This window comes from Mobula hypostoma, chromosome 23 (genome assembly GCF_963921235.1).
Source record: "Mobula hypostoma chromosome 23, sMobHyp1.1, whole genome shotgun sequence".
NCBI lineage: Eukaryota > Metazoa > Chordata > Chondrichthyes > Myliobatiformes > Myliobatidae > Mobula > Mobula hypostoma.
Window position 1 is genome coordinate 6,311,342 of NC_086119.1, and position 22,099 is coordinate 6,333,440.

The 22,099-nt window shown below is 42.5% G+C and overlaps 1 protein-coding gene across 1 annotated transcript in view; it reads left to right on the forward strand.

Moving 5' to 3' along the window:
* The first annotated feature begins 1,218 nt into the window (after positions 1 to 1,218).
* The window catches only part of tbx4 (T-box transcription factor 4), a 107,197-nt gene continuing 86,316 nt past the window's right edge, over positions 1,219 to 22,099 (forward strand). The window contains exons 1-2 of the mRNA XM_063031730.1: positions 1,219 to 1,374; positions 12,746 to 12,840. Coding sequence (XP_062887800.1) covers positions 1,219 to 1,374; positions 12,746 to 12,840 — 251 coding nt within the window. The remainder of the gene's footprint in view (positions 1,375 to 12,745; positions 12,841 to 22,099) is intronic.

Below are 22,099 nucleotides of genomic sequence, written 5' to 3' on the forward strand. Positions count from 1 at the left end.
GATTAGCCCATTGCTATTACAGTGTTAGCAATCACTGACTGGGGTTCAATTCCCACCGCTGTCTGTAAGAAGTTTGTACATTCTCCCCATGACCATGTGGATCTTCTCCAGGTGCTCCAGTTTACTCCCACACTTCAAAGGCGTACAGTTTAGCGTTAGTGAGTTGTGGGCATGCTTTATTCATGTCGGAAGTGGGGGGGTCACCTAGTGGGCTGCTTCCAGCACAGTTCTCTCTGATTTGATTCAAATGACACATTTCATTGATGTTTCGATATGCATGAGACAAATAAAGATAATCTTTATTTTTAGATCCAAGAGTTAAAGCAAAAGTGTTATGCCAACACTTCAAAGTTCATTTTCCAGCTCTACATACTGGTGTACAATTTGTGTGTAAAAATTTTGGTTTGAACTAAATTCCGACACTGCTTTATTCAAAGTTGCAATAATATAAAATCAACATAGCTATGGATGCCCAGTTCTTAAAAACGAAGTTCAAAGTAAATTTATGATCAAAATATGTATACGTTAGCATATTCTACCTTGAGATTTATTTTCTTACAGACGTTTACGGGAAAATAAAGAAATACAATATAACTTATGAAAAGCTATACATAAAGGCTGACAGACAGCCAATGTGCAAAAGACAAATGGTGAAGTTAATGAAAAAAGTAAATAAATAATGCTGAGAACATGAATAGTAGAGTCCTTGAAAGTGAGTCTGTAGGTTGTCAAGTCAGTTGAATGTTTAGGTGAGTGAAATTATCCACACCATTTCGGGAGCCTCATGGTTGTAATTAATAAACAAGTGGGTGTCATACATTGTTTAACTATTCAACTTCTTGTTGATGTTAAGAGTAATCCCAAAGGTGGATTTTCTGCATAATGTGTTCTGATTTAACATCATTGAATTAGTTGGACCATCAGCCCTTCACAGTTTTGATGGAGTTCACCAATTAATCCCACTCCTTGTGCCCGGTCTCCAAAATCTGTATCTTTCCTCTTCCAAAGTGAATCAGTGCAGCTCAGAGAGTTCACGCTCATGGAAGAAAGACGGAAAGGGACGTTAGCAAAAAACAAACAAGGATTCATGGCCTAGTCATGCATATGACTGGTAAAACTCAGTTGAGAGTGTAACCTGAGTGTCTATTTGATCATAGCAACCAAACCTTGTGTACATGTTGTCCCACAGTGAGTACATGTGTGCTATTTCATTAGGAGATGCTGCAAGAAAAGACTGCGACAGAAAGTGAGGAGAGCTATGCAGCAGCTCAAGTGGATGGACACGGGGAGCATAACCTGCAGTCCCCAGGGCACGGAGCACCAGGGGCGAGCAGCATGTCTCCAGACAGTCCACAGGGACAGGACCCTGACCAGGTAAGGAAGCATCATCTGTCCCTTCACGTGGAATAACACAGGCTTGTTAGACTGAATCCACCTCATTCTTCCCAGTAACTATTCCGCTCCTATTTCTTTCTCCTTCCGTGTATGCTGCTCAACTTTACACATTGAAGTGCATTGTTATACTTCAATCTGAGCTTCAAATCTTCACCCAATCCCTCGCCGAGAACCCTCATTTCATCTCGGGACCTCCAGAGTAATACACACGAAATGCTGGAGGAACTCAGCGGGTCAACAGAGGGGAGCACATTGCTTTACAGTCCCAGCCGCTCAGGTTCAATTCCCATCACTGCCAGTAAAGAATTTGTACAGTCTGCCCTGGACCGCGTGGGTTTACTCCAGGTGCTCTGGTTTCCTCCGAAAGTCCAGAGATGAACCGGTTGGTAGGTTAACTGGTCATTGTAAACCGTCCTATGATTAGGCTGGGATTAAACTGGGAGATTGCTGGGTAACATGGCTCAAAGAGCTAGAAGGGCCTATTCCGCACTGTATCTCAATAAAAAAATAAACAGTCGACGTTTGGGGCTGTGACTCTTCATCAGAACAGGAAACGAAGGGGAGAAAGCTAGAATAAAAATGTAGGGGGAAGGGGAAGGAGTACAAGATGGCAGGTTATAGGTGAAGCCTGCTGGGGGTAAGGAAGAAGGGTGGGGGAGGGAGGATGAAGTAAGAAGCTGGCAGATGATAGGTGGAAGAGGTAAAGGCCTGAAGGACGAGGGATCTGATAGGAGAGGAGAGTGAACCATGGGAGAAAGGGAAGGAAGAGGGGCACCAGAAGGAAGTAATGGACAGGTAAGGAGATTAGGTAGGGTAAGAGGGGGACCCAGAATGGAGAATGGAGAAAAAAAGAAGGGGAAAAGGGGGAGAAATTACCAGAAGTTAGAGAAATCAATGTTAATGCCGTCTGGTTGGAGGCCACCCAGTTGGAATATGAGGTGTTGCTCCTCCAATCTGGGAGTGGCCTCATCGTGGGAGTAGAGGGAGCCATGGACCAACATCTCAGAATGGGAATAGGAAGTAGAATTAAAATGGGTGGCCAACACCTTTATTTTGAGTTCCTCCAGAATTTAGAGTGTGTTGCTCTGGATTTCCTGCATCTGCAGAATTACTTGTTTTTTTGATCCCTGGATCTCACGTGCTTATCCTCATTGGTTGGGAAACTCTTGCCTTTGTAACCTCCGGCTCAGACTTTACCAGGGCCCTTCTTGCTGACCTTCCATTTCACACCCTCTATAAACTCAGTAACAGCAAAATACTGCAGATGCTGCAAATCCAGGCTCTTTACTAAAATAAAAACAGAAAGTGCTGGAGATCCTCAGCTGGTCAGGCAGCATCTGTGGGAAGGGAAACAGAGTTAATATTTTGCATTGAAGACCCTTCACAAGAACTGGGGAAGTGGGAAAAGAAGTTAGTTTTAAATTGCAGAGATTGTGGGTGGTGCGTTCGGTAGGGTGGGTGTTTCTGTCAGGGACAAAAAGGGCAATGTTACAAAAGACATGGGAGATTTCAACATGCAGGTAGCTTGGGAAAATCAGGTTGGTGCTGGATATCAAGAGGGGAAATTTCTAGAACGCCTGTGAGATGGCTTTTTAGAGCTTTTTTGAGCTCATGAGAGGTTTTAGATATTCTGGATTGAGTGTTGTGCAATAAATCAGAATTGATTAGAGACCATAAGGTAAAAGAACCCTTAGAGGCAAGTGATCATAATATGATCAAAATCACCCTGAAATTTGAGAAGTAGAATCTAAAGTCAGGTGTATCAGTATTACAGTGGAAGGAATTACAGGGGCATGAGAGAGGAGTTGACGAGAATTGATTGCAAAGGAACACCGACAGGGATGATGGCAGAGCAGCAATGGCTAGAATTTCTGACAGCAATTCAGAAGACACAGGATATATACATTTCAAAGAAGAAGTAGTATTCTAAAGGAAAGATGACCCGAATGTGACTAATAAGATAAATCAAAGCCAACATAAAAGCCAAAGAGAGGGCATATAATAGAGCAAAAATTAGTGGGAAGTTAGAGGATTGGGAAGCTTTTAAAATCAAACAGAAGGCAACTAAAAAGTCATTAAGAAGTTAAAGGTAGAATACAAAAGTAAGCTAGCCAATAATATTAAAGAGGATACCAAAAGTTTCTTTAATACATAAAGTGTAAAAGAGAGGCAAGAGTGGATATCAAACCACTGGAAAACAATGCAGGAGAGGTAGTAATGGGGGACAATGAAATGGTGGATGAACTAAATCAGAATTTTCCATCAATCTTCACTGTGGAAGACACTAGCAGAAGGGTGGAAGCTCCAGGAGTCAGGGGTCACAAAGTGTGTGAAGTTACCATAACTAGAGAGAAGGTTCTTGGGAAACTGTAAGGTCTGAAGGTAGGCAAGTCACCTGGACCAGATGGTGTACCCCCAGGGTTCTGAAAGAGGTGGCTGAAGAAACTGTGGAAGTATTAGTAATGATCTTTCAAGAATCACTAAATTCTGGAATGGTTCTGGAAGACTAGAAAATTGCAAATGTCAGTCTATTCTTCAAGAAGGAAGAAAGGAAGTTTTTGGCCAGTTAGTTTGACCTCAGTGGTTGGGAACGTGTTGAAGTCAATGATTACGGATGTGGTTTTGGGGTACTTGGAGGCACATGATAATATAGGCCTTTAGTCAGCATGGTTTCCTCAAGGGAAAATCTTGCCTGACAAATCTGTTGGAATTTTGAAGAAATAACTAGCAGGATAGACAAAGGAGAATCAGTTGATGTTGTGTACTTGGATTTTCAGAAGGCTTTTGACAAAGTTCCACACATGAGGCTGCTAAACAATCTACAAGCCCATGGTATTATAGGAAAGATTCGAGCATAGATAAAGCAATGGCTGATTGGCAGGAGGCAAAGAGTGAGGATAAAGGGACCTTTTTCTGGTTGGCTGCCAGTTACTAGTGGCGTTCCACAGGGGTTTGCATTGGGACCCATTCTTTTTACATCATATGTCACTGATTTGGATAATGGAATTGATGACTTTGTTCCAAAGTTTGAAGAAGATACGAAGATAGGTAGGTGGAGGGCCAGTTTGTTTTGAGTTGGAATACAGTGTCTGGAAGTGTATGGTCATGTACTTAGATAGAAGAAATGAAAGGGTTGACTATTTTCTAAGTGAAGAGACAATGCAAAAATCTGAGGTGAAAAGGGACTTGGGAGTCCTTGTGCAGGATTCCCTAAAGGTTAACTTGCAGGTTGAGTCTGTGGTGAGGAAGGCAACTGTGATGTTAGCATTCATTTCAAGAGGACTAGAATATAAAAGCAAGGATGTAATGTTGAGACTTTATAAAGCACTGGTGAGGCCTCACTTGGAGTGTTGTGAGCATTTTGGGGGTCCTTATCTTAGAAACTGGAGAGGGTTCAAAGAAGGTTCACAAAAATGATTCCAGGATTGAATGGCTTGATGTACGAAAAGCATTTGATGGTTCTGGGCCTGTTTTCATTGGAATTCAGAAGAATGAGGAGTGACCTCATTGAAATCTATTGAATGGTGAAAGGCCTTGACAGAGTGGATGTGGAGAGGATGTTTCCTATGGTGGGAATGTCTAAAACCAGAGGACACAGCCTCAGAATAGAGGGGCGTCCTTTTAGAACAGAGGTGAGAAGGATTTTCTTTAGCCAGAGTGTCATGAATCTGTGGAATTCGTTGCCACAGGCAGCTGCGGAGGCCAAGTCTGTATGTATATTTAAGGAAGAGGTTGATCGATTCTTGATTGGTCAGGGCATGAAGGGTTATGGGGAGAAGGCAGGAGATTGGGGCTGAGAGAAAAAAATTGATCAGCCATGATGAAATGGAGCAGACCTCGATCACCCAAATGTCCTAATTCTGCTCCTATATCTTATGTTCTTATGGTCTAAGTTAAAGTTGCAAAATACAGGTCAGAATTGTTGCTGAGACCTAAAACCGAAAGAATATTGCTGGAAATGCCCAGGTAGTGTCTGCAGATGGAGGAAGATGAAGTCACTATTACAGATGGATAACGGACGGCCAAATTAACCCTTTCCTCATTGTCCTCGTTAATGTAAATTTATTATCAAAGTACATTATGCATATGCAACTCTGAGATTCATTTTCTTGTGGGCATTCACAGTAGAACAAAGAAATACAACAGAACCAATGAAAAACTACACACAAAGATTGACAAACTGTGCAAGTACACAGAAAACTAAAATAATAGTAATAAGCAAATAAGTAAATAAATAAAGCTGGAAACACGATTTGTAGATTCTTTGAAAGTGAGATTACATCAGGAACCTTGCTCTCACTCTGTCACAGACAATGGATACAGAAGGATGAGAATTAGAGGAAACCATAATTCTTCTAGTTTTGTAGAACTGGAGGCCCATGGAAGGATAAATTTGAAATCAAGTCTGAGAACTGGAGGTCTGAACCATTCCCAGGATAATGATCACGTACTGAGAACTTCAGATCTGATCCATTCCCAGAACAATGATCATGTACTGAAAACTTCAGATCTGATCCATTCCCAGAACAATGATCATGAACTAAAATCAAAGGGTTCTGGAGACTCCAGGTGTCCAACCTGAAATATTAACTTTCCCCTTTCTAACTGACTGATCTACTAAGTATTTCCAGGATTTTCTGCTTCCAAAATCTTTACTCTCCACTCAGAGTTCTCCACTTACAACTGGGTTGGCAACTTCTACCACTTCATGATCTTTCTTGTATCTACCATGTTCCTGAATCTGTCTTTTCAGGCACTCCTTCCCATTCGCGGCTGACTGTCAGTTATCTCATCCTCCACACACATTCACTCCGAACCCATCATTGGTAATTTCTTCTTTATGACCTAATAAAGCACACTTAATATTTACTTCTTCAGCAGTAATTCCCCTTCTATACGTGTTTGTGTACAATTCCAAACTGGCAAGCATCTTGTGGTGTCTGGTGACAATAATAACAATACATGTTGCAAATGTTGAGACTGTACAAGATGTTCTTTCAGGTTCAATATTACTGGTTTCCTCCATAAACTGGTCCTTGTGGTATGCTATAATCAGGGTAGAGGAGACCAGGTGACGTGATCCACATTTTCACCAGATATCACTGTGCCAGTAACTCACTCTGCACTGCAGCATCTCCAATAAATTGTTCAACCATAGAAACTGGCGATTGTCTCTAGATTCAGGGGTAACTTGCAGCTGTACTTTTTCAACGGGCTCCTTTGACTCCCAGTAAACATAGATGTCCATTTCTGGCTTGGATTCAGAGTCCAAGAACCCGGATTTAGCCAGCCTTCCAGTTACTGTGCCTTCAGCAGTGAGTCTCAGAAATCCCAGATGCTGTCATCCATTCCAGTGCAATGTGGGCCAGCTCTTACCAAGCCTGCCCTCAGCCTGACAGGGAACAGGAGTAACCCATATTCAGCTCGTGGGAAAGAAGGATAAAAATAGAGGAAAAAAAACAAGAAGCTAGAAAAAGATAAAAAAGGAAAATCTGGAACATTTGGTTTTCCAAATTAAGGGTGTAAGTTAGATCTGTGGACCAGCAGCTGGAGATTTGTACTTGTGATCTAGAGTTATGAATTCCAATTCTACCACTGCAGTGGAGAATTTAAATTCATCAATAAAATAAAGCTGAGACTTAATTCTTCTTAAACCCATCACCCCTGCTGGGCATAGGCTGCTGACAACAATTCACCAGAATACTCAGTCCTGGGTTGAAGGTTAATTGGCCCTATGGCTTCCACTTTCACCACACGAATTTATACGTCTTCTAGGTGAAGATCCTTCCTCTCCCAAGGTTGAGGTCTTTGGAGCTTCTGTTGAAGTTTTGGTAGCTCTGGGTTTTTAACAGGATGGGGTTGCTATCCCCATGCCCAATCCTCCTCCTTTCATAGCTGGGGTCAGGACCATCCGTGGCGGAGTTCTGTGACTTAATGTTGCAGCTTTATTGCATTGTTGAATATAAATCTCCACGCAGTAATGCAGCAGCTTGATAAAACCCTGGTAGGACCACACTTGGAATATTGTGCTCAGTTCTGGTCACCTCATTAGAAGAAGGATGTGAAAGCTTTAGAGAGGATGCAGAGGAGATTTACCAGGATGCTGCCTGGATTACAGAGCATGTCTTGTGAGGAGAGGTCAAGTGAGCTAGGGCTTTTCTCTTTGGATCAAAGGAAGATGAGAGCTGACTTGATAGAGGTGTACAAGATGATAAGAGACATTGATCTAGTGGACAGCCAGCACCTTCTCTCCCCCAGAGAGAAAATGATGAATACAAAGGGCATAATTTTAAGGTGATTGAAGGAAGGTTTGGAGTGAGGGGGAAGTTAGAGGTAAGGTATATTTTTCCCCCCACAAAGAGAAGCCTGCCAGGCTTGGTGGTTCAGACAGATATAGTATATTAAAGGCATTTAAGAGACTCCTAGATAGGCACATAGATGACAGAAAATTGAAGGTTCAGAATGATCTTAGAGTTGGTTAAAAGGTCAACATAACAACGTGGGCTGAAGAGCCTGTGCTGTGCTGTAATGTTTTATATTCATTAAAAAATATTACATTGAGTTAAAAAACATGCCTGTTTCAATGAAGTCCTTCAGGGAAACAGGTCTGCTGTCCTTACCCATCAGGTTTGTACCTGAATGCTGACCCAGCAACATGGTTGAATCCAATGTGCCTCTTTTAGGAATTTATTCCTTGGAGTGTAGAGAATGAGGGAGGATTTAATAGAGGTATACAAATTATGAGACGTAGAGATAATTAAATCATAAGACATTGGAGCAGAATTCAGCCATTCAGCCCATTGACTCTGCTCTACCATAGGGTACTACAAAAAAAGTATCCACACCTCCCCTTGGAAATTTTCATGTTTTATTGTTTTACAACATTGAATTACAGTGGATTTAATTTGGCTGTTTTTGACACTGATCAACAGAAAAGACTCTTTCATGTCAAAGTGAAAACAAATTTTGACAAATTAGTCTAATTTTATTACAATTATTAAACACAAAATAATTGATTGCATAATTACTCACCCCTTTCAAGTCTATATTTAGTAGGTGCACCTTTGACAGCAATTACAGCCTTGAGTCTCTATCAGCTATGCACATCTGGACAATGCAACTTTTCCCCATTCTTTACAAAACTGCTCAAGCTCTGTCAGATTGCTTGGGCACCGTGAGTGAACTGCCCTTTTAAAGTCCAGCCACAAATTCTCATTTGGATTGAGGTCTGGACTCTGACTTGACCACTCCTGGACATTAACTTTGTTATTTTTTTAAAGCCATTCCCGTGTAGCTTTGACTTTATGCTTGGGTTCAGCGTCTTGCTGGAAAACAAATCTTCTCCCAAGTTGCAGTTCTCTTGCAGACTGCAACAAGTTCTCCTCCAGGATTTCCCTGTATTTTACTGTATTCATTTTACCCTCTACCTTCACAAGCTTTCCAGGGCCTGCTGCAGTGAAACATCTCCACAGCATGATGCAGCCACCGGTAGGGATGGTGTGTTTATGTTGATGTGCGGTGTTTGGCTTACGCCAAACATAGCATTTAGTCTGATGGCCAAAAAGCTTAATTTTGGTTTCATCAGATCATAGAACCTTCTTCCAGCTGACTTCAGAGTCTTCCACATGCCTTCTGGCAAACTCTAGATAAGATTTCATGTGAGTTTTTTCAACAGTGGCTTTCTCTTTGCCACTCTCCCATAAAGCTGTGACTGGTGAAGCACCCGGGCAACAGTTGTTGTATGCTCAGTCTCTCTCATCTCAGCCACTGAAGCTTGTAACTCCTCCAGAGTTGTCATAGGTCTCTTGGTGGCCTCCCACTGGTCCCCTTCTTGCACAGTCACTCAGTTTTTGAGGACGGCCTGCTCTAAGCAGATTTACAGCTGTGCCATATTCTTTCCATTTCTTGATGATTGTCATAACTGTACTCCAAGAGATATTCAGTGACTTAGAAATTTTCTTGTATCCATCTCCTGACTTGTGCTTTTCAATAACCTTTTCACGGAGTTACTTTTGTCTTCATGCCGTAGTTTTTGCCAGGGTACTGACTCACCAGTAGTTGGACCTTCCCGATACAGGTGTATTTTTTTCACTACAATCAATTGAAACACCTTGACTGCACACAGTAATCTATATTTAACTAATTATGTGACTTCTAAAACCAACTGGCTGCACTAGTGATGATTTGGTGTGTCATATTAAAGGGGGTGAATACTTATGTAATTAATTACGTATTCTACGCAAGATTCGAACAGAAGAGGAGTGTCTCGCTCCCTCCGGATGAACCGGACCTGGTGGCATCGAGATTCATCATCACCAAGGAGGACGTTAGAAGGGCCTTCCTGAAGATAAATCCAAGGAAGGCGACGGGCCCAGATGGTGTCCCGGGACGAGTTCTCCAGGCCTGTGCAAGCGAGCTAGCTGGAGTGTTTGCTGACATCTTCAACTGCTCCTTGCTTCAGTCTAAGATCCCCTCGTGCTTTAAGAAGGCAACGATAATCCCGGAGCGGAAGAAGAGCAAGGTGGCATGCCTGAATGACTATCGACCTGTGGCTCTGACATCAATTGCTATGAAGTGGTTCGAGAGATTGGTTATGGCACACATCAACGACAGACTACCGGTCAACCTCGACGCTTTGCAATTCGCCTACCGGAGCAATAGGTCAACAGCAGATGCCATCTCTCTGGCCCTACATTCCTCCTTAGAACACCTGGAGAATAAAGACGCATATGTGAGGCTCCTTTTCATTGACTACAGCTTTGCCTTTAATACCTTCATTCCAAATAAACTGATTCCTAAGCTCCGGAACCTGGGCCTTAGCACTCAGATCTGCAGCTGGATCTTCAACTTCCTCACAGACAGGACCCAGGCTGTAAAAATAGGGGACAAGCTCTCCTCTACAATCACTCTGAGCACCGGTGCCCCACAAGGCTGTGTACTCAGCCCCCTGCTGTACTCACTGTACACCCATGATTGTGTAGCCAAGTTTCCATCGAACTCAATATATAAGTTTACTGATGACACCACAGTTGTAGGCTATATCTCGGGTAGTGACAAGTTTGAGTACAGAGAGGAAATTAAGAACCTGGTGGCATGGTGCGAAGACAATAACCTATCCCTCAACGTCAGCAAGACGAAGGAATTGGTTGTTGACTTCAGAAGGAGTAGCGGACCGCATGACCCCATTTACATCGGTGGTGCACAAGTGGAACAGGTCAAAAGCTTTAAGTTCCTCAGGGTCAATATCACAAGTGTCCTGATTTGGTCCAACCAAGCAGAGTCCACTGCCAAGAAGGCCCACCAGTGCCTTTGCTTCCTGAGAAAGCTAAAGAAATTTGGCCTGTCCCCTAAAACCCTCACTAATTTTTATAGATGCACCGTAGAAAGCATTCTTCTAGGGTGCATCACAACCTGATATGGAAGTTGTCCTGTCCAAGACCGGAAGAAGCTGCAGAAGATCATGAACACAGCCCAGCATATCACACAAACCAATCTTCCGTCCTTGGACTCACTTTACACTGCACACTGTCGGAGCAGTGCTGCCAGGATAATCAAGGATACGACCCACTCAGCCAACACACTTTTCATCCCTCTTCCCTCCGGGAGAAGGTTCAGGAGCTTGAAGGCTCGTACGGCCAGATTTGGGAACAGCTTCTTTCCAACTGTGATAAGACTGCTGAACGGATCCTGACCTGGATCTGGGCCGTACCCTCCAAATATCCGGACCTGCCTCTCGGTTTTTTTTGCAGTACCTTACTTTCCCTTTTCTATTTTCCATGTATGATTTATAATTTAAATTTTTAATATTTACTATTGATTTGTACTCCAGGGAGCGCGAAGCGCAGAATCAAATATGGCTGTGATGATTGTGCGCTCTAGTATCAATTGTTCGGCAAGAATAGGGTAAAGTAATTATTTTGTGTTTTATATTTGTGATTAATTTAGATCACTTTGTAGAGATCTATTTTCACTTTGACATGGAAGAGTCTTTTTCTGTTGATCAGTGTTTTAAAAAAAGCCAAAATAACTCCAATGTGATTCAATGTTGTAAAACAATAAAACATGAAAACTTCTGTGGGGTGGGGGGTGGTGGGGAGGGAATTCTTTTTATTATCAGTGTATGAGCAGACTTTTTCCAGTGAGGTTGGGTGAGACTGGATCTAGGCATCATAGGTAAAACATAAAATATTTAAGAAAAACTTGAGGGGGAGATTTTTTATTCAGAGGGTGGTGAGAGTGTGGAATGAGCTGCCAGAGAAATTGCTGGATGTGGGTTCAATTTCAACGTTTCAGAGAAGTTTGGATCAGGTTCTTGGATAGGAGGGGTATAGAGGGCTATAGTCCAGGTGTGAGTCAATGAGACTAGGAAATTTAACAGTCCAGCATAAACTAGATGGGCCAAAGGGCCTGTTTCTGTGCTGTAGTACGCTATGATTCAAATGACTCTAGTTTAGAGTGCTCACCAATGCCAGTAACGTCTATAAATGGCCAACAAATATTGTTCAAGGTTGTTGCTGCGTCATCACTCCACTAGTTGGTATATCTCATTCCTATACGCCCTCTCATTTCCATCTGAGATTCTACCAACAACAGTGTATTGTTAGCAAATTTATAGATGGTATTTGAGTTATGCATAGCCACATAGTCATTGGTATAGAGAGAGTAGAGCAGTGGGCTAAGCACACTGCCCTGAGGTGCGCAAGTGTCGATCATCTGCGAGGAGGAGATATTATCATCAATCCACACAGATCGCGGTCTTCCGGTTAGGAAGTCGAGGATCCATTTGCAGAGGGAGGTACAGAGGCCCAGGTCCTGTAACTTACCAATCAGGATTGTGGGAATGATGGTGTTAAATGCTGAGCTATAGTCGATGAACAGCATCCTGGCATGGGTGTTGTGTTGCCTATCTATCTATTTAGTTAATTAGCTATTTGGAGATACAGCAGGGTAACAGGGTCTTGTGACCCAACAATCCCACGCCGCCCAATTACACCCATGTGACCTACTAACCTGTACGTCTTTGGACTGGGGGAGGAAACTGGAGCACGTGGAGGAAACCCACGCAGTCACAGGGAGAACGTACAAACTCCTTACAGACAGTGGTGAAATTGAACCCAGATCGCTGGCACTCTAGTGGCATTATGTAAACCATTATGCTACAGTGCCACTGTCCAGGTCTTGGTGATGATTTCTGAGGAAGATCTGAACATGTTGTATACATTAGTGAACGTGTGATCACAGGATGTGGTCAAGCATCCCATTGATTGATGACAGAATGTTTCAAAAGTTAGCCATTGGAATTTGAATTAAGTTAATGCTTACAGTACTAAAGACATCCATTCACTTCCAGAGCATAGAGAACATCAAGGTTTATCTCCATGAAAAGGAACTTTGGAAGAAATTTCACGAGGCGGGCACAGAAATGATCATCACCAAGGCTGGCAGGTGGGTTTTAGTGCGTAAGTAGGAAGAGCTGTACACTTCATACACATTGTTTGTATTTAATTACACCATGTATTCTTTGGTTGCTTTGGGATTATGTAATGGATGCAAACTAGCTGACACCTTGCCTAAATAATCACCTAAACACCCCATTGTGACTTGCAGAATTTGATGTTTTATATTGGAAGTTGTGATTTGGACGCACTGCCTGGAGTAAGTTCTTTAAACTGGGGACATCAGCAGCACATCAGGAAAAGAGCAGGCAAATGGGATTAATGGGAAATCTCCTTAAGAGAGTAGGCACAGGTACAATGGGTTAAAGGCCCCCTTGTTTGATTTGACTCTGCACTCCGGGAATGGAAAACCTTTATCATTTATGAATATTATTTGTGTCATATAGTTGCTAAGTTTAGAATGTAATGTTCACTAACAGTGTGATAGATGGTGGGATCTGAATTCCTCCCATCTATTTTACTGCATGGTGAAAAAAGGAACATTGCCTAATATGTGAATTCAAGATCTTGAAAATACACAGGTTCCTGCCTTTCCATCACCTGTCTCTGTTGTTTTATGGACTCTTGCCCCCACCCACCCCCTACAGCTCACTTTACAACCTAGATGTGCTCTATCAGCAAGCTTAGATGTAAAGTTCAAAGTATAAAGTGTCACTGTATACTACCCTGAGATTCATTTTGTTGAGGGACAAAGGAATACAGCAGAATCATTGAAAAACTACACACAAAGACCCTCTTGAACAGCAGAGCTGATTTCAGAAGACCTTTAAACTACTCCTACTTCCATCAGTACTACTGTCATGGAACAACAGCTCATCTTTTGCCTGGGTATTTGTCCTGATGAAGATGGCAGAGTTTCTCATCAAAACATTGGTTATAATTGACTCATGTATCCAGCTGGAAGCCCGAGAAGAGTTTATTCGTGCACTGCTGTTTGTTTTTCTACTAATTATTCTTTGTGGTCTCTTGTTCTCCACGTCTGTGGGTTGTGGATACGTGGTCTCATTTGATTGCCACCCAAGGTTAACTCTATTTCCCGACCTACCAAGCTAAAATCATCCTTCATTGTCAGAATTACATCATCGTTTATCCTTACCTGTCCTTTCCAAACGTCAATTATCCAGGAATATTTGGTTTCAGATCGTGCAACCATAAATCTGCAGTTTACTATCACAATTATTCTGCATTTTTAGCATCTGCACAATCACTTGTTTTTCAGAAGGTCTTTGACAAGGTGCCACACATGTGGCTGTTTAATAAGATAAGAGCCCATGGTATTACAGGTGTAAGGGTTTTCTTCTTTTATGTTACTGTGGAGGCTAACAAAATGGCTTCTTTGTTATGTTATAATTAAAATGGCTTTTCTGAAGTAACTGCGATGTAAGGAGTTCTCTCTCTCTCTGCTTGTTTGGGTTATATTATTGATAAGAGAGGGAACAAACCAATTGGGATAGATGCTATTCTTTCTTGTGTGTCTGTAAGCTCTTGTTTTCACGGGTGTTGGGGGAGAAGGCGTGATGGGGACAGAGAGAGTGGACGCGATGCTGTAAGCTGGCCGATGGGACGGACCCCGAGCGGAAGCCCGAGGCCCAGGGTCTTCGGCGAGGAGAGGAGATGAAGACAGACTTGTGTGGAGCATCTGGTCGACCACCGTGGTTGGTCCCAGGCGGCAGGTCGAGGGGGTCAGAGGGGATCGAATGGTAGAAGGAAGACTCTGTTAATTGAGCTTCAAATGTTGTGCACGAGGTGGTTGAACTTTGATAAGTTTGGCGCCTTTTACTTTCCTTTTATATTTTAACTCTATTAATTACATAGTTCCAGTAAGATCTATAAAGTGTAATCATTTAATCACATATGATGTATTGTCTGTTATTTGGCGGGGTGGGGTACATCACACAGCATCCACACAAACTCGATTACCCAGTCTGGTGGGGCTGAAGGCTGCCCCCCCTAGACGAAAACGAGTTGAGCGAACCTGAGGCTTACCGGGGGGCTACACAGGAAAGATATTAGCATGGATACAGAACTCTCTGATTGGCAGGAGGCAAAGAGTGGGAATAAAGCGAACCTTTCCTTGGCTGCTGGTGACTCATGGTGTTCCGCAAGGGTCTGTGTTGGAACTGCTTCTTTTTACATTATATGTCAACGATTTGGATGAAGGAATTGATAACTTTGTGGCCAAGTTTGTGGACGATGTGAAGGTAGATGGAGGGGCATGGAGTACTGAGGACGTAGAGAGGCTGCAGAAGGACTAAAATTAGGAGAATGGGCAAAGAAGTGGCAGATGGAATATAGTGTAGTGATGTATATAGCCATGCACTTTGGTAGAAGAAATAAAAGCGTAGACTATTTTCTAAACAGGGAGAAAATTGAAAAAGGTGGAGTCCTCATGCAGGACTCTCTAAAGGTTAACTTGGAGATTGAGTCAGTGATGAGAAAGGCAAATGCAAGGTTAGCATTCATTTTGAAAGAAATAGAATGTAAAAGGAAGGATGTGATGCTGAGGCTTTATAAGGCACTGGTGAGGCCTTGCTTGGAGTATTGTGAGCAGTTTGGGGCTCCTCATCATGAGAACGATTCCAGGAATGAAAGGATTATTGTATAAGGAGTGTTTGGTGGTTCTGGGTCTGTACTTGAAGGAACTTAGAAGAATGAGAGGGATCTCATTGAAACCTATTGAATGTTGAAAGGCCTAGATAGGGTGACTGTGGAGAGGATGTTTCCTATAGTGAGAGTGTCTAGGACCAGACAGCACAGGCTCAAAATAAAGGTTTGCCCATTTAGAATGGAGATGAGGAGGATTTTCTTTAGCCAGAAAGTGGTGAATCTGTGGAATTTGTTTCCATAGACGGCTCTGGAGGCCAAGTGATTGGGTGTATTTAAGGTGGAGGCTGATGAGTTTTTGATTAGCCAGGGTGTGAAAGATTATGGGAAGAAGGCAGAAGAAAGGGGTTGAGAGGGAAAGTGGATCAGCCATAATGAAATGGTGGAGAAGACTTGATGGACTGAATGGCCTAATTCTGCTCCTATTTCTTATGGTGTTTATCAAAATTTATATTACTTCCATTTCTGCTGGACATCCCAAAAAGTTTGCAAGTCAATGAATTATTTTGTTGATTGTCTCTGTTAATGTAGGAAAACTGGGAACCAATTTGCAGACAGCAGTCCTCACAGAGAGTAACTAGGTTAACGGCCAATGGCCTGTATGGGCTGCAGGATGAATGGTTGACTGAAAGAGAATTCTTTTCTCTTCTCTGATCAACGTTGCTGGACCGTTTATCATTATCTGAACTCGGTGTAGCATCTTATCCAAAACCTTTCACCCTCTGATAGAACGTAGAATACTACAGCACAGTATGGGCTCTTCAGCTCACAATGTTGTACCAAACTTTCAACCTACTTTGAGATAACTCCAACCCTTCCTCCCACACAGCGTCCATTTTTCTGTCATCCATGTGCCTCTCAAAGAGTTTTTAAAGGTTCATGATGTATCTGCATCTACCACTATCCCTGGCAGGGCGTTCCATGCACCCATGATCCTCTGTGTAAAAAACTTACCCAATGACATTCCACTCCTATACTTTCCTCCAATCAGCTTAAAATTATGCCCCCACTTATTAGCCATTTCTGCCCTGGGAAAATGTCTGCATAGTCATAGTCATAGTCATACTTTATTGATCCGGGGGAAATTGATTTTTGTTACAGTTGCACCATAAATAATAAATAGTAATAAAACCATAAATAGTTAAATAGTAATATGTAAATTATTTATGCAGGAAATAAGTCCAGGACCAGCCTATTAGCTCAGGGTGTCTGACCCTCCAAGGGAGGAGTTGTAAAGTTTGATGTCCACAGGCAGGAATGACTTCCTATGATGCTCTGTGTTGCACCTCGGTGAAATGAGTCTCTGGCTGAATGTACTCCTGTGCCCAACCAGTCCATTACATAGTGGATGGGAGACATTGTCCAAGATGGCATGCAACTTGGACAGCATCCTCTTTTCAGACACCACCGTCAGAGAGTCCAGTTCCATCCCCACAACATCACTGGCCTTACGAATGAGTTGGTTGCATACTTTAGCAATTAACGTTTATTCAAGAGTTATTCTGTGAAAAGCTCACAGACGTACCCACCTGCCAAGACCACCAGCAGCACTTGTCTGACGTGTAGTCAATTCCCCCTGAGAGATCTCATTAATGGGCTGACCTATAGAAGATATGTCAACAGATTGTTTAGTTACAGGGAATCTGTGGTGCTCCATCAATCCCACTGGTACCTTCTGCACATTTTACCACAGTAGATATTGCATGGTGAATAGGATTAACTTTTATGTGTCACATGTATATTGAAACATCAAAACATATAGTAAAATGTGTCATTTGCTTTAATGACGAACACTGTCCAAGAATATGCTGGGGGCAGCCCAAAAGAGGCGCCATGCTTCCAGCACCTACATAGCAAGCCCACAATTTACTAATCCTAAATCATATGCCTTTAGAGAGCCTAATTCTTAATGTCTTAATGGTCTAAAGTTTGCTGTTTTCAGGGGGCTTTACAGCAGGACTAACTCCTCTCCTATCAGTTCTATCTGATCAGTTTGCTAAGTTGCCTTAAACTGGAGGGGAAAGGGCTGCAGCTGATGGATCAGCACTGTATCATTGAAAGCACATTACGGTATAGATGCATGGAAATTCTGCCAGTTTCACAGTGTAATGAAAAGTTGAGTTACAGCTAACACTGACACAGTTAGCATTGACAATTTTCATTGAGTGTAAAATCCATTCCGTTACTTTGCAGATCCATTTAGCAAAATATTTTCAAATAGCTGCAAGGCAGGTTCCTTTATTTTTGCAAATTTCCTAGTTTGTTCAAATCAGCGATATTACTTGGGGCAAAAATAATTCACTTTAAACACCTTCAACTGACTCCCTTGACTAATTCAGCTGTAGGTTCAGACTCAGACCTATGTATCATGCATACATCAAAACATATAGAATCAGGATCAGGTTTAATATCACCGACATAGTTCATGGAATGTGTTGTTTTGTGCCAGCAATACAGAGCAATGCATTAAAAACTATAAATTACAATAAGAAATATATTTAAACATTGAATGAAATATGTAGTGCACAAAGGGGAACAAAGATAGAGAGGTAGTGTTCATGGGTTCGTTGTCTGTTCGGAAATCTGATGGCAGAGGGGAAGAAGCCATTCCTTAAATTTTAAGTGTGTGTCATTGGGCTCCCGTACCCCCTCTCTGATAGTAAAAATGAAAAAAGGGCATGTCCTGGGTGATGGGGGGGGTCCTTAATGATGGATGCTGTCTTTTTGAGGTATTACCTTTTGAAGATGTCCTCAATGCTGGGAAGGTCAGTGCCCTTGATGGAGCCGGTAGAGACTATATCTGTAGAAATATGCTAGAGTCACAATGAAATGTATTGTTTGCATTAACAACCAACTCACCCAGGGATGTGCAAGTGTCACCATACATTCTGGTGCCAACAAAATAAATGCCAAAACAACGGCCTTTTGCTTCTGCAATTACGAGATAGCATGTGTTGTGTGTCCTTGCCTGGAACTCAGATGTCTACTGTAATGTAGCAGAGGACTTGTGTTGTTGTATCACAAGATGAAAGGCCTCTGATCTATAATGTTAAATCCATTCCTCACTCCGTGATGATGTCTGACCAGCTGGAGTCGTTCAGCATTTTCCATTTTCAGTCTAGGCAAATTAAAATCAATACTGGCTTAACTAGGATCTCCATGAAAGTTATGGAATCATTGTCACTGTCAAAAAAATTACTTACACAAACCAGTGTTAGAATCAGAATCAGATTTATTACCACTGACTTATATGACATGATTTATTGTTTTATGACAGCAATATAAAGCTCAAAAGTTCTATGCCAAAGTACTATCAAAGTACAAAAATGTCACCATATACAACCCTGAGATTCATTTTCTTGTGGGTATACTCAGCAAATCTATGGAATAGTAACTACAACAAGATCAATGAAAGATCAACCAGAGTGCAGAAGACAACAAACTGTGCAACTACAAATAAAAATAAATAGCAATAAATAATGAGATAAAGAGTCCTTAAAAGTGAGATAATTGATTATATTATGAGGACACGCAGTCCTCTTTTATTGTCATTTAGTAATGCATGCATTAAGAAATGATACAATGTTCCTCCAGAATGATATCACAGAAACACAAGATGAACCAAGACTAAAAAACTGACAAAAACCACATAATTATAACATATATTTACAACAGTCCAAAGCAATACCCTAATTTGATAAAGAACAGACCATGGGCACGGTAAAAAAAAATCTCAAAGTCTCTCGAAAGTCCCATCATCTCACGCAGACGTAGAAGGAAGAAAAACTCTCCCTGCCATGAACCTCCAGCGCTGCAAACTTGCCGATGCAGCACCCTGGAAGCACTCAACCACAGTCCGACTCTGAGTCCGTCTGAAAACTTCGAGCCTCCGACCAGCCCTCCGACACCAAGCACCGAGCACCATCTCTGCCGAGCGCTTCGACCCCGACCCCGGCAACAGGCAATAGGCAAAGTCGAGGATTTGGGACCTTCCCCTCCGGAGGTTCTCGATCGCACAGTAGCAGCGGCAGTGAAGCAGGCATTTCAGAAGTTTCTCCAGGTGTTCCTCCGTGCTTCTCACGTCTGTCTCCATCAAACCAGGATTGTGCACGGTACCTACTTAACAAATACTGATATCATTTCGGAGCGGCCGTGCGCGATGCGTTGCGCCGCCATCTTCTCCTCCCCTATTTGTGGGAACATTCGATGATGGGGCAAGTGAGTGTAGTTATCCCCTTGTGCTCAAAAGCCTGATGGTTAAGGGGTGAATCTGGTGGTGCGAGTCCTGAGGCTCCTGTACCTTCTACCTGATGGCACGGTGTGGGTGGTGGGGATCTCTGATGATGTACGCTGCTTTCCTACAACAGTGTTTCATGTAGATCTGCTCAATGGCTGGGTGGGTTGTACTGGGCTGAATCCACTGCCTTTGGTAGGACTTTCCATTCAAAAGGCATTGGTGTTTCCATACCAGGCTGTGATGCAGCCAGTCAATACACCCTCCACTACACTATAGAAGTTTGTCAAAGTTTTAGATATCATGCTGAATCTCTGCAGACTCTTTAGGAAGTAGAGGCACTGCCGTGCTTTCTTTGCAATTGCTCTTACGTGCTGGATCCAGGACAGGTCCCCTGAAACAGTAACACCCAGGAATTTAAAGTTGCTAGCTATCTTCACCTGATGAGATACTAACTGATGAGAACTGGCTCATGGACCTCTGGTTTCCCTCTCCTGAAGTCTATAATCAGTTACTTGGTTTTGCTGACATTGAGTGAGAGGTGGTTGTTATGACACCACTCAGGCAGATTTTCAATCTCCCTCCTGTATGTTGATTCATTGCGAGACCATGGATTTGCACCTGGAAAGTCTTCACTCTCCAGGGCGCAGGCCTGGGCAAGGTTGTATGGAAGACCAGCAGTTGCCCATGCTGCAAGTCTCCCCTCTCCACAACACCAATGTTGTCCAAGGGGAGGGCAAGGGCCGATACAGCTTGGCACCGGTGTCATTGCAGAGCAATGTGTGATTAAGTGCCTTGCTCAAGGACACAGCACGCTGCCTCGGCTGGGGCTCGAACTCACGACCTTCAGGTCGCTAGTCCAATACCTTAACCACCTGGCCACATACCCACTCTGCTGATTCATCACCACCTTTGATTCAGCCCACAACAGTACTGAAGTCAGCAAACTTGAATTTGGCAATGGAGCTGTGCTTAGCCACACACTCACAGGTGTAAAATGAGTAGGGCGGGGGCTAAGGTGCATCTGTGCTGATGGAGATTGTGGAGGAGCTGTTGTTACCAATGTGAAAACTGACTGGGGTCTACAAGTGAGGAAATCTGGGATCCAATTGCGCAAGGAGATATTGAGGCAAAGGTCTTATTGATTAGTTTTAATGCAAATACTCAAAGTTACTACAACTAACAAAAATAAATAAATAATGCAAACAAAGAGGAACGACAAAGTAGTGTTCATGGGTTTATGGACCGTTCAAAAATCTGTTGGTGGAGGGTATATGGAAGAAGATGTGGTGATGTAATAAATCTCCTTAAGTTGCTAATGAAATAGAGCTGCTGGAATCCCTTCTTTGTGATTGCATCAATGTGTTGGGCCCAGGACAATTCCTCTGTGATGTTGATACCCCAGGACCCGAAGCTACTCACCCTTTCCATCACTGACCGCTCATTGAGGACTGGTGTGTGTTCACAAAGTAGAGAAACACTTACATTTATGTAGCACCTGTCATGGGCTCAGGACATCACTGCGCCAGCTCCAATATCTCCGGCCACGTTACACTTCTTTCCGTCTTTCGACTCTAACCAGGAGTGCTCTTGAAAAAGAAGGAAATATAACACTTGAACACCCTAACAGGGTATTTACGGTTTAGAAAAATGCATTGTCTTTTCATGCTTCTTATTAAAAAGTTTCACAGTAAGGTGCGGTAACTGCACAAAATGCTGGAGGAACTCAGTGGGCCAGGCAGCATCTATGGAAAAAGATAAACAGTCAATGTTTTGGGCCTTTCATCAAGACTGTTTATTCCTCTTCATAGACGCTGCCTGACCTGCTGCGTTCCTCAGCATTTTGTGTGTGTGTGTGTTGCTCTGGATTTCCAGCATCTGCAGAAACTCTTGTGTTTAAGGTGCAATAACTGTTAAATCACCAAACTCATAGGCGTTTGGTTGACAGTTATGAGTTTCAGTGGAAACTTTCATCTCCGCTGGCATTTATAAAGTGTTGGAGCTTCACTCGGTAACTTTTCAAAGAACTCACCACAGCTCTGTTTATTTGACTTACACCATAACAGGATTCGAAGGCAGGCCAGACATATTTTCAAAAATATATTATGTAGATATTAGTATTTTCTGTCAGTTGCTGTTAAGTTATATTGAATAGTGAACATGATTTTGATGCAAACAGCCTGTCAGCTTAACACAAACCAAATGTACATTTTTCGTTTTGTTTTTCTCACACTCAATCATGCTTATATTCATGATATATATGGTGACAAAGTAAAGAGAGCTGCAAATATTTCATCACTCTTCCTTTCAAAATTGAACCAGATTACTCTGTAATTGAATGTTACTCAACACAATTGTCAATGACTATGCAAAGCATTGCCATGGAGGTACTGGATACTTGGCTATGGTT